The 14,860-nt window shown below is 35.3% G+C and overlaps 2 protein-coding genes across 2 annotated transcripts; both read right to left on the bottom strand.

The window, feature by feature from the left end:
- On the bottom strand, nucleotides 4,932–6,946 carry LOC109728342 (RING-H2 finger protein ATL74-like). Its single transcript, XM_020258727.1, has 2 exons — nucleotides 6,882–6,946; nucleotides 4,932–5,712 (listed from the first exon to the last, which is right to left on the bottom strand). The coding sequence occupies exons 1-2, from the start codon at nucleotides 6,944–6,946 to the stop codon at nucleotides 5,196–5,198; spliced, it is 582 nt and encodes a 193-aa protein (XP_020114316.1). The 3' UTR covers nucleotides 4,932–5,195.
- On the bottom strand, nucleotides 9,724–12,645 carry LOC109728447 (non-specific lipid-transfer protein 1-like). Its single transcript, XM_020258861.1, has 2 exons — nucleotides 12,059–12,645; nucleotides 9,724–10,065 (listed from the first exon to the last, which is right to left on the bottom strand). Exons 1-2 carry the CDS (start codon nucleotides 12,412–12,414, stop codon nucleotides 10,056–10,058), a joined length of 366 nt encoding a protein of 121 aa, XP_020114450.1. The 5' UTR covers nucleotides 12,415–12,645; the 3' UTR covers nucleotides 9,724–10,055.

Raw genomic sequence — 14,860 nt, 5'->3', positions numbered from 1 at the left:
GGGCGTACTTTTCGGTAAAAATGAACTACTTACACCCCATGAACTTGACCGTCCATACGGCAGATCTCGACTACACGCTTCTTGTAAGAGAAACTATCAAACGGGGTTTGCAAGTGCAAGTCGTGTAAGCCACACAGAAGTCGAGCTCTGCGATTTCACGCAAATACCGACGAACTCCGGTTACTGAAACTCGATCACTTTCGACCCCAGAATTCGATCGAAACAAACACGCCCTAAGCCTTTTCTTGCCGGAGCAAAAAAAAAAAAAAACTTAAATAGCCTCAACATTTGATAAGTTTTTATCTGTTAGATATAAAGAATTTGGAAGTAAATGAGTTAGGAGAATCCAAATTAATTGGATTTAGTTACTAAGCACACTACTTAACTAGTATATATGAGTGCATTAACTTCATCTAATTAATGCCCAACTACTACAATTCCTTTCAGTAGATCATTAATTAGTGAAAAGTGATATCGGGGGAGTAAGTTGTGAAACCAATGACAAATTTCTAAGTACAAAATTTGAAAATGTGACCCCTATGAGTTGGACTTGGACTAAACTTTGAAATAAAATTAGAATCTTTTTTTTTTTTTGTTGTTGGGGGATCTTTTTACCGCACGATGCCAAGAAATTTGGCCACTAATTTATGGCACTTTGCTAAGTTTCCTTTCAAATGGCCCCAGTTTCCTTTCAAATGGCCCCCACCTTTTTTTTTCCCTCAATAATTATCATTCTTTATATATATTATTCATAGAGTGGTGCTTTTCAAAATGTGAAGGTCTCGTATTTTTAAGTTATTTGCGATGACGAAATATTTGACTCGACGATCAGTTTCATTAATACTGATTATGTTATTAGAACTATATAAAAAAAAGTTTTTTTTGCAAATGTTCCCCTAAAAAAAAAAAAAAATTTTAAACTAGCCCCAACAAATTTATAATTGCAAAAACGGCCGTATTCCTGCCATATAGACGCCATGCAAGCGCCACGTGGGCTGGCTGGGAGCCTGCTTGGCAAGTTGAACACGGTGAATAGTTCACCGTGTTTCATATTTATATTACTCTTCTTCTCTATTAGGAATGTCAACGGATCGGGTAAAAACCCGAACCCGAATCCGAAAATCAAATTAAAATCCGAATAGGGAGTAGGGATGTCAATGGGTATGGATACCCGAAATATTATCCGAATCCAAACCTGAATAAATTATTTATATACATAATTTATTTTTATTTATTTATACAATATATAAAATATTTAATAATTTATATAAAACCCGCCGAGTTCGGGTTCGGGTTTTGGGTTTCGGGTTTTTGGTTGGGTATGGATATGTGTATGGATTTTTAAAACCCGCCGGCTTCGGATTCGGATTCAAGTTTTAATTTGATTTTCGGATTTGGGTTCAGGTTTTTGAAAACTTGATCCAAACCGGACCCGTTGACATTCGTAATAGGGAGAATATAAGTACAGAATACCGTGAATTATTTACCGTGTTTGAATACGGTGAATGATTCACCGTGTCTAGAAAAAATATATGTATTGCGAAAAATATAAATATTGAAAAAGAGAAGAAGAGAAATATAAATATGAAACACGTTGAACCATTCACCTTGTTTGAACAAGCCCGCCCACGTGGTGCTTGCGTAGCTCCAGCATGGGAGGAGTAAAGCCATTTTTGCAATTATAAATTTGTTGGGGTTAGTTTTAAAATAAAATTTTTCCATGGTGTCATTTGCAAAAAAAGCCCATATAAAAATAAAATTTTATAATTTTAGGATATTATTTGCCAAGTAACCAAAATATCTCAAAAATGACTATTTTAATTGCCGATATGATATTTTTGTAAGTCCTACGGTATAGAACAATTCAGATTAAGTAATATTTCAATAAAAATTCTACTTATTATCGAGAGTAAGATCAATATGTTTGACTTGAAATTTAAGTCTTCTATCACTATTTTTTATGAAAATTTTATTTCCAGTCGTTCATTTTGATATTACTTTCATTTTGAGATTATTCGTTTACTAGAAAAATGAAAACAAAAAAATTATGCAATTTGATTTCCAAATAGTTCTAATATAATAGTCGTATCTAATAGAGTCTATCGTTGTATCGGATATTTTATCATCAAAAATAACTTAAAATTATGGAGGTTTCAGTGCTTTCGAAAGTATAGTAATCTAACTCTTATTTTAAAGCATGACGAAAAAAATATTACATTCAATTCGATAAATGATTGCATATTTATACAAACCACGCTAGCTTTATTAAGATAGAATTTCTATAATTATATTTGAAACAAGGTTTTAAGTGCCCGTCGGTACGGGCCGTATCTATCGTGCCGTACCGTGCCAATAAGATTCCGGCACGATACAGACCTCGTGCCGATAGCACAGCTCAAAACTCTCTATTCTTTAAATTAGTAAGTAATTTTCTTAATAAAGCTCAAAAGATGTGATAAAAAGATATAATAAATAGTTATAATATTTTGTTGCTAAAGAAAATAAATATTTCATACTATTATGTGTCGGCACACATGAATTTTTTTGACTGGTACGCATCGGCACGGCTCGGCACACACCGTGCCGTACCGTGCCGACAAGTTTCCGGCACGACCCCGTGCCACGGTACTTAAATCCTTAATTTGAAAAACAAAAAGATAAATTTTTATAAAGTTCCACCCGAACTTTTTTTTTCTTAATCCAATAACTTTGCGTAACACTCAACATTAAATGAGCCCTAAGAAATTGGTAAGGAGAAGTGAGAGAGATAAGTTTGGGTATATTAAATTTCCACACTTTCTGTTAAGCCTATTTCAAGATCAATCTTTATCATACAGTTGTAATTTTTTTAATAAAAAAATGGTATCAGAGCCAATTGTGAATTCGCGTGATGAAATTTATCTGATTTCATTTTGGGCTCGAGTAGTTACCTACAAGAACAGGATTCTTTGCAATCATATTTCTTTCGACTGATACGCTCTTCAGACGCTTGAATCTGGGTCTCGCTTCGTTTATTTCATTTAGAAATAAACTTAGCTAGAAATGTGAATCAACTAGGATTCGAACTTGGGTCTCAGATACCAACCACCAAGCCTTTCGCCACTTTACTCTCTCGACACTTGAACCTACTTGGATTACAACTTAAATTGGACTTGTTAGTCCAGAGAGGACTATTTTCAGTATGAGGCTAAATAAAAGGTCATTTTCTCAGTTTCACTAGAGAAGGGCAATTCAAAGAAGAGTCCAAAAATCTATTCAAACATGAATAAATAAATTTTTTTTTAAAAAAAAAGACTAATAGATATGAAACCAGGCCACATCCAACAAATAGATAGGATCAAAGGCTAATAAATTTCAAAAAGACTGGTAAGACTAATGTTTGCCGACATAATTTGTACGGATGTCAGCGGGTCGGATTCGAGTCAGATCCACAGAGGATACAAAGTTGGATTCTTTATTAGAGACGAATACGAGACTATATGCGAAGCGGATAGAGAGTTTAGCCTATTAATTGAAACATATCTCGGCCCGCTAAAGAAAATGATTATTTCATGGTTCTGAAGTACGAGGACATCGATTCGAACACTTTTGCGTCCAATCTAAATGATTAAAAACATTGTTCTCTAGGTTTGTAGAAAAATGTTTGTTTTGCTTATCATGGTTAGCTCATCTTGTAACTTAATTTGACTCATAAGAAGAATATAGAATTGAGCCTTATAATAAAATTAGATACCTTATTATGGTTAGTAACAACATAGATTTTGGTCCATTAAGTTTGTCCATGTGTTTTTATTCAAGTTTTTGGGCCTCCAAAGAAAACTTTTAGCCCTTTCTTGGAAATAAATAGAGGGATAAGAGACAAAGGTATTGTGAGGGGTATCCAAAGTTAAAAAGATGGGGGGAAAAAGTAGAGATTTTATTCTTCTTTGCCCCTAAACTTTTTAATTTCTTTAGTGCTCCTATTTATATATGCTTATATCAAAAGAACATAGTACTAAGCAAAAGGAAAAGGCAAATCCTTTGCAACTTTAGAAAGGAACATTAACATATCACATTAATGTAAGTGACACAACATAATGGAAGAGAAAGAAAAAGGGAACTTTTTGAGAAGGAATTGATTTGATTTTAGTTGCCTAATCATTATTTGCGTGTGTTCTTTTTTAGTTCCTACTAATAATTACCCCCACAAGAAAAAAGTCCTCAGTTCTGACGTTACTATATGTAAATATTGATCAAATTCGATGCAGCTGCTTTGCCATATATAATACTTTTTTTTTTAAAGCTACTTTGGCATATAATATATATTTTTTTGTTTAATTGATTTAGTGATCAGTTTAGTTTGACTATATGTCCATGTCCTAAGTAGAAGCATGAATAAAAGGAAAAATCAGCACCAAGGTAATTGAATATATATCTTTTCATAATTAGCTATCTCAAAAAGATTCCACCAAAGATTAGGCTAATGTAATCTTTTGCGAGAAATATTATTAGAAAACTACTTCTTGTACATCCAAAAAGTCAGTTTTAAATTATACTCCTCACCGTAGAATTGACAAAAATTTAAATAATTTTTAGTAAAAAAATTTAATGTGATAAGTAGAAATAAAGAAAATATAAGAAGTACACTTTATTTTGAAATGTACCAGTAATATTGCTAATATTATTAGCAACTATCTCCAAGTGTGCCTTATCCACCTATGGCTAATTATAACATCACATAAGTCATTTCAACAAGCAATTTTGGCTTAAATAAAGGGCTAATTTTTAGTGCAATTAGAATATGTACATGCTCTAATTAAATTCTAGTTAGAATTTTGTGATTTTGCAAATTCCCAGGCAAAAGCTCCCATACAGCAAACAATAGAGGGAAATATAAAATGACATCAAAGTAATAACCAAAAAAAAAAAGAAGAAAAAAGAGAGAGAGAAAATTAAAAAAAACAACACAAATTCTCTCCATTATAAAAGTTTAACTAAATACACCACTAAACAGTCATATTTTAGTCCTTCCCACCCATTTTCTTTCGCAAAATACCCCTCTGAATTAACAAATATTCTTTTTAAGTCCCATTTAATAAATATTTACAGAAAATCTACCCTGACCCCAGAATTAGAAAAAAAAAAAAAAAAAAAAAAAAAAATCAACAGCAACAACAACAACAAACATTAAAAGGTTACTACTAGCTTAGCAAATGTTATCTCCCCTCGGCGCCGGCGGCGCCGGCGCCGGCGCCGGCCCGCCGCAGTCGATACGGAGGAGCGAGCTCCGCACGTGGGCAGGAGGAGTGGGCGGCGAGCCACGTGTCGATGCACCGCACGTGGAAGCCGTGGCGACGTGGGAGCACGCGCACCTCTCCCCTCGCGAAACTCCCCAAGCATATCGCGCACTCCCCCCCTCCGCCGCCCCCGCGCCGGCGCCGATCCGGCGCCGCAGCCGCCGCGGCCGTACAACCTCCACCGGGATCCGCGGAGCGCGCGCGCTTCAGCCCCCCGCGCGCGGCCGCCACGACGCCGACGCCGCCCGCCGCGAGGCGTCCGCCGCGGCGAGGCGCCGCGCGCACCGGGAGCGCGCACCGCGGCATCGAGTTAGCGCCCAGCGCGAATATCAGCGCACATCGCAGCGCCGCGAGATGATCACCCATGTTCGTGTCGAAGCTCGCGTCCCCGCCGCGCCGCCGCCGCGTGGCGCGCTCCCGTTCGCCGCCCCCGGCGCTCCGGACACATCGTCAGGAGCCTCGCGCATGTGTTCGCGTTTATCTAAAAAAAAAAAAAAAAAGCTCTTTTTTTGGCTCTGTTTTGCACTCTGTTTTGGGCTCTGTTTTGGGTGCTTAGCGATCTAGCTCTCTATGCTAAGAGAGAAAAAGATATTCCTTTTGGGGGTGGTGATGTTGTGGGGATTCTTAAGAGATGGAGACCACCCCCCAATAAAAAAAAAAAGAAAAAAAGAACAACAAAAGGAGGCATCTTGAAGAGAGCTTACTTAGTTACCTCTAACTTGGTGAGTTCTCTCTTCTCTAGCTCTCACAGCCCCTTTTGATGAGGAACCAAGAAGACCCATTGGATTATCATATTACAAGCATTAAAGTAGTAGCTGTAATTAATGGTTTAGGTGGAGAGAGAGAGAGAGAGAGAGAGAAAGCGAGAGGAGTGAGTGAGTAATGCTTTGGAAGAAGGATTGGTTGGTCACTTGTGAGGGAACACTGGAAAGAGGTACATAAAAATATCAGAGAAATGAATGGTGTGTGTGTGCGTGTATGTGTTTGTGTGCTTAAGTATCTTCTTTTGATCGATGAAACCTTTGTTTCTGATTAAATAAATGGAGCGGTGGGTTAAAAAAGTGTGTTTGGGAGTTTGGGTTTAGGCACCAGATCCCACCAAAACATAGTTGGGGGGGTTAGGCACCAAAACCAACTTTTTTTTGTTTTCCTTTCCAATTTACTGCTTACACTTGTCCTTGGTTGTGAGAGGAGCATTCTCTCTATTTGGTACATAAAAAAGCTCTAATCTTTGTGAATTTTTTAACTTCAAAATCTAAAATTTGAATTCTCCTAAATTTTTTTTTTTTTTTTGAAAAGAAAGTTTTACTTAAACAGCACTTCACTGAATGGTAACTAGACTCTGTAACTGGCCAAGTAAGTATATAATCCCTACAGAGCAATATAACAACCTGGGCAAAGATATTTTTTCACTTAACCCAACTTGTAGTTGAAAGACTTTATGTCAATGTTAGGTCCCTTTCTGATGTTTGATTGAGTGAGGCTTGGAATTGAAGCTGAGCTCTTGATATTTTTCTTCCCTGAGGTGGCCCAGCTGGATCATGCATGTTTATCTTAGCAGCTTGAAAATATCTTTGCATCAGTCCACTAGTTTCATGGCCCCACCTGGGGAGGGAGCTGGGGTTCTCTTGCTCCCTGCAAAAGTACTTTTCACAATACTTACTGCACATAGAAAGATGCACTAATAAATGAATGCTTGGTGAAGAATAATGTGACAATAAATTCAAATTAAAAGGATGCCAAAAATTTGGTTTTTTGTACTTCTGTATAAATTGAAAAGATTTATCTGAATTATGTTATTTCCGCGTAACAAGTATATATACATGCTACAAAAAAAGGCTTTAATTGTTATGCCTCTGCGCTATGTTGTCTATGAATCACAAGTTAATTATAAATTATCGCATATGTTAAATATGTCTCGAATTCTACTATCATAATGTTTTCTAACCTTATTCTGTTTTGATTATTCCATTAAGTTAAGTTTAGATTATACCTAATTTTATTGAGATTTTTCTAATCTTAGTGGGTTTGTATCTAATTGTATTAGGATTTAGCCACTATTATAAATATACTCTTTATTCCATTAGTTTAGTACGGAAGATGAGAGAGAGAGTATCGGTGTATTTTTGGAATTGGAATTTTGTGAGAGAAGCATATTTTGTACACCACTTTGATTATAATGAAGATCTTGGCTCCGTTTTCATCCGTGGACGTAGGCCAGCGGCCGAACCACGTAAATATTGTGTGCTCTATTTTTCTTCTCTCTTTCTCGGATCTCTTTTGGTATTTTCACATCCGGCGAACTGGATCTTTTCGGTTTTAGTTCTAACAGCATATCAGATTGATAATATGACTATCTATTTTATGAAATACATTAGGCCATTTTTAGTGGTTTCGTGCCCCAAGTTTTAGATCAGATACCTACTCTCCACAAACTCTCTAGATAACCTTGCTTTGATTTCTTTGTTTTATACTTAATTTTTAACCAGTGAGATTGGTTTACACTCTAGACCAACTAGTCACTTTATGAGTCAATAGTCACACCTAATGTTGGATTGGATAACATGACAAGCCATATAAAGGCTCAAACATTCATTGCACAGTTGGTGGTGCGTTTGGTTCGCACTATGAAAGATTACTAGCAATAAAAAGATGTTCCAAAATCTTATTCCTATTCATTCTATTACTAAGAATGTGCTATTCCTGTGTTTGGTTCGCACGATTATATTATTTAGTCATGTTATTTAAGTTTACAAAAAATATACAACTAATTTATTTATTTCTTTAATTAATTTTAGATAATTTTATCAAAAATTTCAACATCTTTTTAGAAAAATGAGAGAGAGAACATAGGTTAGAGAGAGAGAGCATAATTAAAGAAATAAAAAAAAAATAGAGTCGAAATTAGAGGGAGTGAGAGAGTTGAGATTTTAGAAAAAGAGGGGGAAAGAGAGCTTAGTTTAGAGAGAGAAAAAAAGTTGAAGTTTAGAGAGAAAAAATAAGTTTAGAGAGAGATGTGGGGTTAGAGTGTAAAGAAAAATAATACCAACTATCCGGCGGCGGGTAGGAAGAAAGAAAGAGATTAGACATATTATGATTACCCCAATCCATTAATATGAGAATACCCACCCTCCCTTAAGAGAATGAGATTAGTACTTTGGGATGAATATCATTTCCAAGTAAATCTAATATTACCAACTAGATTACTTAGTGCGTTTAGCCAAACACCGTCATATTTTGTTATTCCTATTGGATTACTAGGAATATTAAAAAGATAGCGCGAACCAAACGCACCCTATATGTATTCCTAATTTGAATCAAGTGTGAACTTGAATGACTTCAAATTATCTAATGTAAAAGAAATCTAGTTAGGCCAAATTAAGAGATTAGGTTGCAAAAGTAAATTGCTCACCTTCTCTCTCCATGTCATTGTTTTCACCCTTTCTTTTTATTTTTTTTATCACCGCCTGTAAACTTCCTAACTCTACTCTCTGCTACTCAGAGAAATAACCCCAAAATAAGAATTATTGTACTAGACAATGGTTCTTAATCTACGGTATTTCTTTTTTATCTTTCTTTTTATAAAAGTCTTTGGTATAGTCATTCACATGTGTAGCTCCATGTTAACCTAAGTTTTTTTTTTCTTTTTTTTTTTTTAGGGGGGTGGGTTGCCTCAGTCTTGTAGCCTAGTTCATTTTTTTAATAAATAAAGCGGTAGCGCGCTATCTTTATATCAAAAAAAAATAGATTGGTTAGTGTGAGTCCTGTGTCCTTTGAGATTGCAAGGAAAAATGGATGGATTGTCCCTGTACTTCTCTCATATTGCAAGTTGGTTCTGCTGTTTTGGTTCCTAAACTTCCTTGAAATTGCAATTTAATCCATAAAATATTGGAACGAGTTTTTTCTTTTTTTTGCTTTTGTAACTGCTTTTTTTAGTTTACTAGAAATAGGATTGAAATGATTATTTTACAGCAAAAGTAATTGAAAGTCTTTTGTTTTTTGTTTTCTAACTAGGAATAGAATTGTATTTTATGAGAAAGTTCGTAGATCAAAATGTTTAATTTGACGACGCTTTTCGACGGTAGAAACCTAATTACAGAAAATAGAAAAATAGATACAAGTAAATAATCAAATAAAGATTGGGAAATAATGATACAATTAATCCTTCTCCCTTTTCTTTCTTTTAAAATAAAAGAAAAGAGTGCATTGTGGGCTTTCTAGAACCTTCCAGAAACTTCTTCTGAGCCCACTAGTACAGCAAATGGACCTTGACCCAAACGGGCAATGTGGTCTTATTTAGGTCCAACTCGACACTCAGGCCAATCCAACACTATTAGACAAAACGAAGTTGCGTCCAAAGTTCTTTTCTATTCCACCGTTGGACTCTGTTTGATATTGAGAACTATCTAATCATATCGCCAAAAGAGAGTTGGAACGAGAAAACATAAAAAATAAGCTTCTGCACAGCGCGATTTTAATACGAAAACAAACAAAATAGTTTTTCATCAAACTATCTGAAGTATCCGTACAGCGATACTATAAACGAGAACTAAAATGCGACTGATCACCACAAACAGCAGAGTTATTACATCTTGCAGTGTGACAGATTTGAAGTGCATTACAGATCAGAACAGTTCATATAAAAGTTCCTCTCAACACATCAAAGCCCTACAAATTATTATTCAAGTACTCTAACCACAGAGGTGACATACACAAACACACTTTCTAATTTCTCACTCTCTCCCTCTTACTCTCTCCAAACCCTCCTCAGCACCAGTTTCAGTTTATCCTGCACACACACACACACACACACACACACACACACACACACACACACACACACAAAAGATAATATTCAAAAAAAAACTTAATATAGAAAATAAATATACTAGAAATATTTAAACACTGATCTCTAATAATTTAAATTTTTATAGTATAACGATTGTTTTATATCGTATCAGAGCAGGTGGCCTTAAGTTCGAGGCTCCTATTTAATTTAAATCTACGTCATGGATCTACAAAAAGTTTTCGAATCCAAGCGTGTGGAAAAATATTAAATATAAAAATATTTAAACATCGTTATCCTTCCACCCCATTCCAGGACTTTTTTCAAAAATAATCCTGTGAAAGTTTGTATTTGCCAAACTAACCCCGTGAAATTTTTATTTGTAAAACTAATCCTCCTTTCGCCACGTGGGCGCCACGTCAGGGATTCCTCAAAAAGGCGGTGAATCGTTCACCGTCTTTGTAATTTATTGTAAAAGCGGTGAATGGTTCACCGTCTTTAGAAGACGGTAAACCATTCACCGCCTTTAGTGCAAAATTTTCCTTTCCGCCCTTTTCCCTTTCCGCTCTCTCACGTCCGCCTTTTCTGTGCCCTCGAAAAGACGGGGAACGATTCACCGTCTTATCAAGGACACCATATTATGGACTTGGAAAGATTTGCGCAGTGTAGGAATTTGTACTAAAGACGGTGAATGGTTCACCGTCTTATGAAGACGGTGAACCACTCACCGCCTTCACAACAAATATCAAAGACGGTGAACGATTCACCGTCTTTTTGAGGAATCCCTGACGTGGCGCCCACGTGGCGAAAGGAGGGTTAGTTTCACAAATAAAAATTTCACAGGGTTAATTTGGCAAATACGAAATTTTACAGGGTTATTTTCGAAAAAAGTCCCCATCCCACCCCAGGTGTTAGGGTTGGCAAAAATTTGGATCCCATCAAAACCCGATCCAACAACCAATAAGATTAGTGTTTTTATTCGCAATGCCCCGATCCAATTCGGATCCGGATTTCGGACAACATATTATGTCCGGATCCCGATCTGACCATGCATTAAATTTAAAAAATTTGAATTCAGAATTCGTGTAATCGAAAAAAAAAAAATCGTTATAGTGAGATACTTTATATATCTTTTTAAAATAAATTATTCATAATTTGAAAAATAGTTTAATATAACTAAACTTTACTATGTAGGTTATTACTGTGAAATCGGGCTGTTGACTCGGTTTGTTTGAATTTCCATGTCTAGATCTAAATCCGGATTTTAACCGAAACAAAATAATTTATTCGACCCGGATAGAATGTTTTTGTCTAGATTCTGGTTTTTAATTCTCGGGTCGGATTAGGCCGGTCAACCGAGCCGTTTTATGCAGGAATATCAACGGATCGAAGTCGGGATCGGTTTTGAAAACACAGATTCGAACCCGTCGGATTTTCAAAATTCATAACCAAAACCGAATCCGATAATAAAATCGAAACACCAAACTAAACCTAAAAGCAATCATTTCTTTCTATCGAATCTTAAAACATACCGTACTCAAAAACTGGTTCGGGTTCAGATCGGGTATAGATAAAAAATTATACCCGAACCCAAATACGCTGTATTTTTGTTTTTTATATTTGTAGCCGAAAGTATAACTGTTTAGCATCCGATAAACTAGCTCCGTAGAGATTCGGATTTGGATAAAATCTCAAATATTCGTACTCAATGACATCCCTTGTTTTATGTCAATTATTATTATAAATATATTAAATAAAATTAATAAATTATAATAATTAATGCTATTTTTATATTTAAAAGTAGATGTAAATTTTACGTCCTCGCCATCAGAAAAAAAAAAAAATAATTTCTTCGTACCAGTAACTATCACTCTAATTTTTAAATTCTAAATATTTTAAAAAATTATCTAGAATATGAATCCTGAGATGTAAGATTTACGTCCACTTTTTAAGATGCCATAAATAATTATGCAGTTATTGTTTGTTGAGTAATTACTTGGAGCAGTCAGTGGAGGGGCTGATCTTGTAGGGAATCAAGACGCCGCACGCCTTGGGCAGCGCGGCAGCGCGGCCGACGTTGAGCCCGCTGACCCCCGAGGCGGCAGACTTGATGCAGCCGCAGGCCGCGCGGCGGTCGGCGGTCGTGCCGGCCGAGGCCACCAGCTGCCGGATGCCGTTGCAGCAGTCGTCGGGCACCGCCCCGCCCGACTGCATGTAGTCCAGGCACGGCAGCAGCTCGCTGTACACGTCGCTGCAGCTGATCGCCGCCCTCGCCGCGGGCGCGACCGCAGCCGCAATGATCAGCAGGCACAAAACAACCGCTCGCTGTTTGCTCGGCGCGGCCCAAGCCATTTGATTTGCTTTTTGCGTATGTATATATATATATATGCGTACAAGTAGAGTGTGGGAGATGAGATCTGTATAGAACAAGATAGTACTTTTCAGTTTGTCGCAGTGAGTTAAGAGAGAGTACTGAGAGTTCGAGATGCGTAGGGATTTATATAGAGGTCGGAAAAGGAATGAGAATGATAATTGAGAGGTGGTGGGGAGTGGTTGGGACTTGGGAGCATTTACTAGCAGAGAGTGTTGATTGCAAGAGGGAAAAATATAAAAAAAAAGGAAAAAGAAAATGGTCTCACAACTCATCTATTACGCATTACAAAAATACCATTTATACGCCTATCATTAATACGAATATTTTACACCTTATTTATTTAAGAATTTAAAAAATTATTTTATATTTTTAATATAAGAAAAAAGATCAGACAAAAATAGAAAAATATTAGTCTTTAGATATAAAAGATGTAAATTTTACACCATACTGATAGCCGTATGAGTTACATTGCTGTACACATATATATGCATGAAATTTTGAAGCACAATGATCAATTCATTGATTAATTAGATGTAGATTTATTTATTTATTTATTTACTCTTGTCCCACACATATCTAATATAGTGATCATCTGGATCTTTCTCTTGAATCAATTGCAGTGAATGTACTGTTTATTATTGGCTTGTGTGACTTAATTGGTAATGTAAAGTGATTAATTATTATAATAATAATTGGTGTGGAATTTGAAAGGGAATTTGAGAATGGGGGTTTGTTTAAAGAAGGTACAAAAAGTTTGGATTATTTGATGGAGACGAGGAGCCCGTGACTGAGGTGGGCTCTATTTGCATGTGGCGTGGACCAAAGCATCAATTACAAAAAATCGCCAGGTTAAATAGTAAATTAAAAATATATATATTTTGCTTACAAATAAATCTCATACAATTATCTATAAACATATCGAATAGCAGATATATTTCTTAAAAAGTTCAACTTTTCATATTTATTACTATAAAAAGCATAATTTTTTTAAAATATACTCTTACCAGTAAGATTCGCTAGAAAACTGTAATTAATTATAGATAAAATACTTAATTCTAGTTAGTGAACAGGATATATTAATTTTTTTTTTTATCCTTCTTTAATTATTTGTGATGGTAGAAAAGAAAATGATGACCGTTGAAAATTTTTGTAAGGATATTTCTGTATAATTCTAGCAGTTGAAATTTTTAGAGAAATATATTTGTGATGATAAAGATATTATTTCATTTATTTTTTGTTAACAAACAAATGGTGCTCTAATGGTAATAAATTAAAATAACAAATATGAATATCACTGAACTAATTATGAAAAAAGGTAAGCATTGTAGGAATATATTTACCATTCGATATGTTTACGGAAGACTGTATGAAATTAATCCTATTCTATAAATTGTACGACTTAATAATTGAATTTTCAACCTTAACAATATAAATCATGATTAATTATCTTCTAGTAATTTTTACATTTTTAACAATTAAATACCATCACATAACCAATAGTACTCAGCACAAAAATAAACAAAGCGAAAAAAGTAAATATCGCTATGTACACTAATTTGATAAGTGTAGCATTTTTCTTAAATTAAATTACAAATAATTCTAGTAATCTTCACCTTGGGTCTCAATTATCTCCTAAGTAAAAATTATAATGATGGCATCACTTGACGAAGTAAAATTACATGTCTCATATGCTACAAAATAATACCATTACTCTCACGCTAAAATAACAATCAATCATTATTTAGTTTATTAGAAATATGTATGATATGAATTATGACTTATCTATAGAGGTTCAAATATATGATCAATTTAACTAGCCAGTTTATTTTACTACACTACAACAAAAACGGTTTATAGCGACACTTTTAAATGTATGTACATGTCAAAAAAGTGCTCCTAGCTAAAATTACCGATACTTTTAAAAAGTGTTGCTATATATGAGGTCGCTAGGTATATAGTGACAGTTAAAGAGTGTCGCTATAACCTAAAAGAGTGCTGCTAATTTACGAATACTTATTTAAGCATTTAGCAACCGCCGAAACTTTATCTCGTTGGCTGCGATGGCGGAGGAGGACGACAGGAAAGGCTCTTCGTCTAGAATTTCAGTGGATTGAGTGAAGAGAGAAGAAAAGATGGCAATTAATTTTTCTTTTTTTTCTGTTTGTAATCGGGCCAAATGGACTGGGTGTGGTGGGTTGAGTAGAGTAATCTTTTATTTTTGGTTGGATTGGGCTTTATATTTAGGCATTAGCAGATACTTTTTTAAGTTTTAGCATAAATGAGACACTTACTCAAAAGTGTCCCAAACATGTATCCCTATAATCTAATTCTGTTGTAGTGCTAATGCAACAAACGCTTTGAAGCAAATGCTTTAAGTTTTTAAATCTAATTGAGACATGAAGTAGATGTAATTTTGTATATAAA

The sequence above is a fragment of the Ananas comosus genome, linkage group 23, assembly GCF_001540865.1.
Source record: "Ananas comosus cultivar F153 linkage group 23, ASM154086v1, whole genome shotgun sequence".
In the NCBI taxonomy this organism is placed as follows: Eukaryota; Viridiplantae; Streptophyta; class Magnoliopsida; order Poales; family Bromeliaceae; genus Ananas; species Ananas comosus.
Note: the sequence above shows the minus strand (reverse complement) of the source record. Positions and strands in the feature narration are given on the sequence as shown.

Bases quoted from the DNA above. Each gene is read 5' to 3' on its own strand.
- LOC109728342 (XM_020258727.1), bottom strand. From the start codon at position 6,946: ATGTGCAGTAAGTATTGTGAAAAGTACTTTTGCAGGGAGCAAGAGAAC. The intron at 5,713-6,881 runs GTGGGGCCATGA...ATGTGTCCGGAG, and splicing joins AACCCCAGCTCCCTCCCCAG to CGCCGGGGGCGGCGAACGGG.
- LOC109728447 (XM_020258861.1), bottom strand. From the start codon at position 12,414: ATGGCTTGGGCCGCGCCGAGCAAACAGCGAGCGGTTGTTTTGTGCCTG.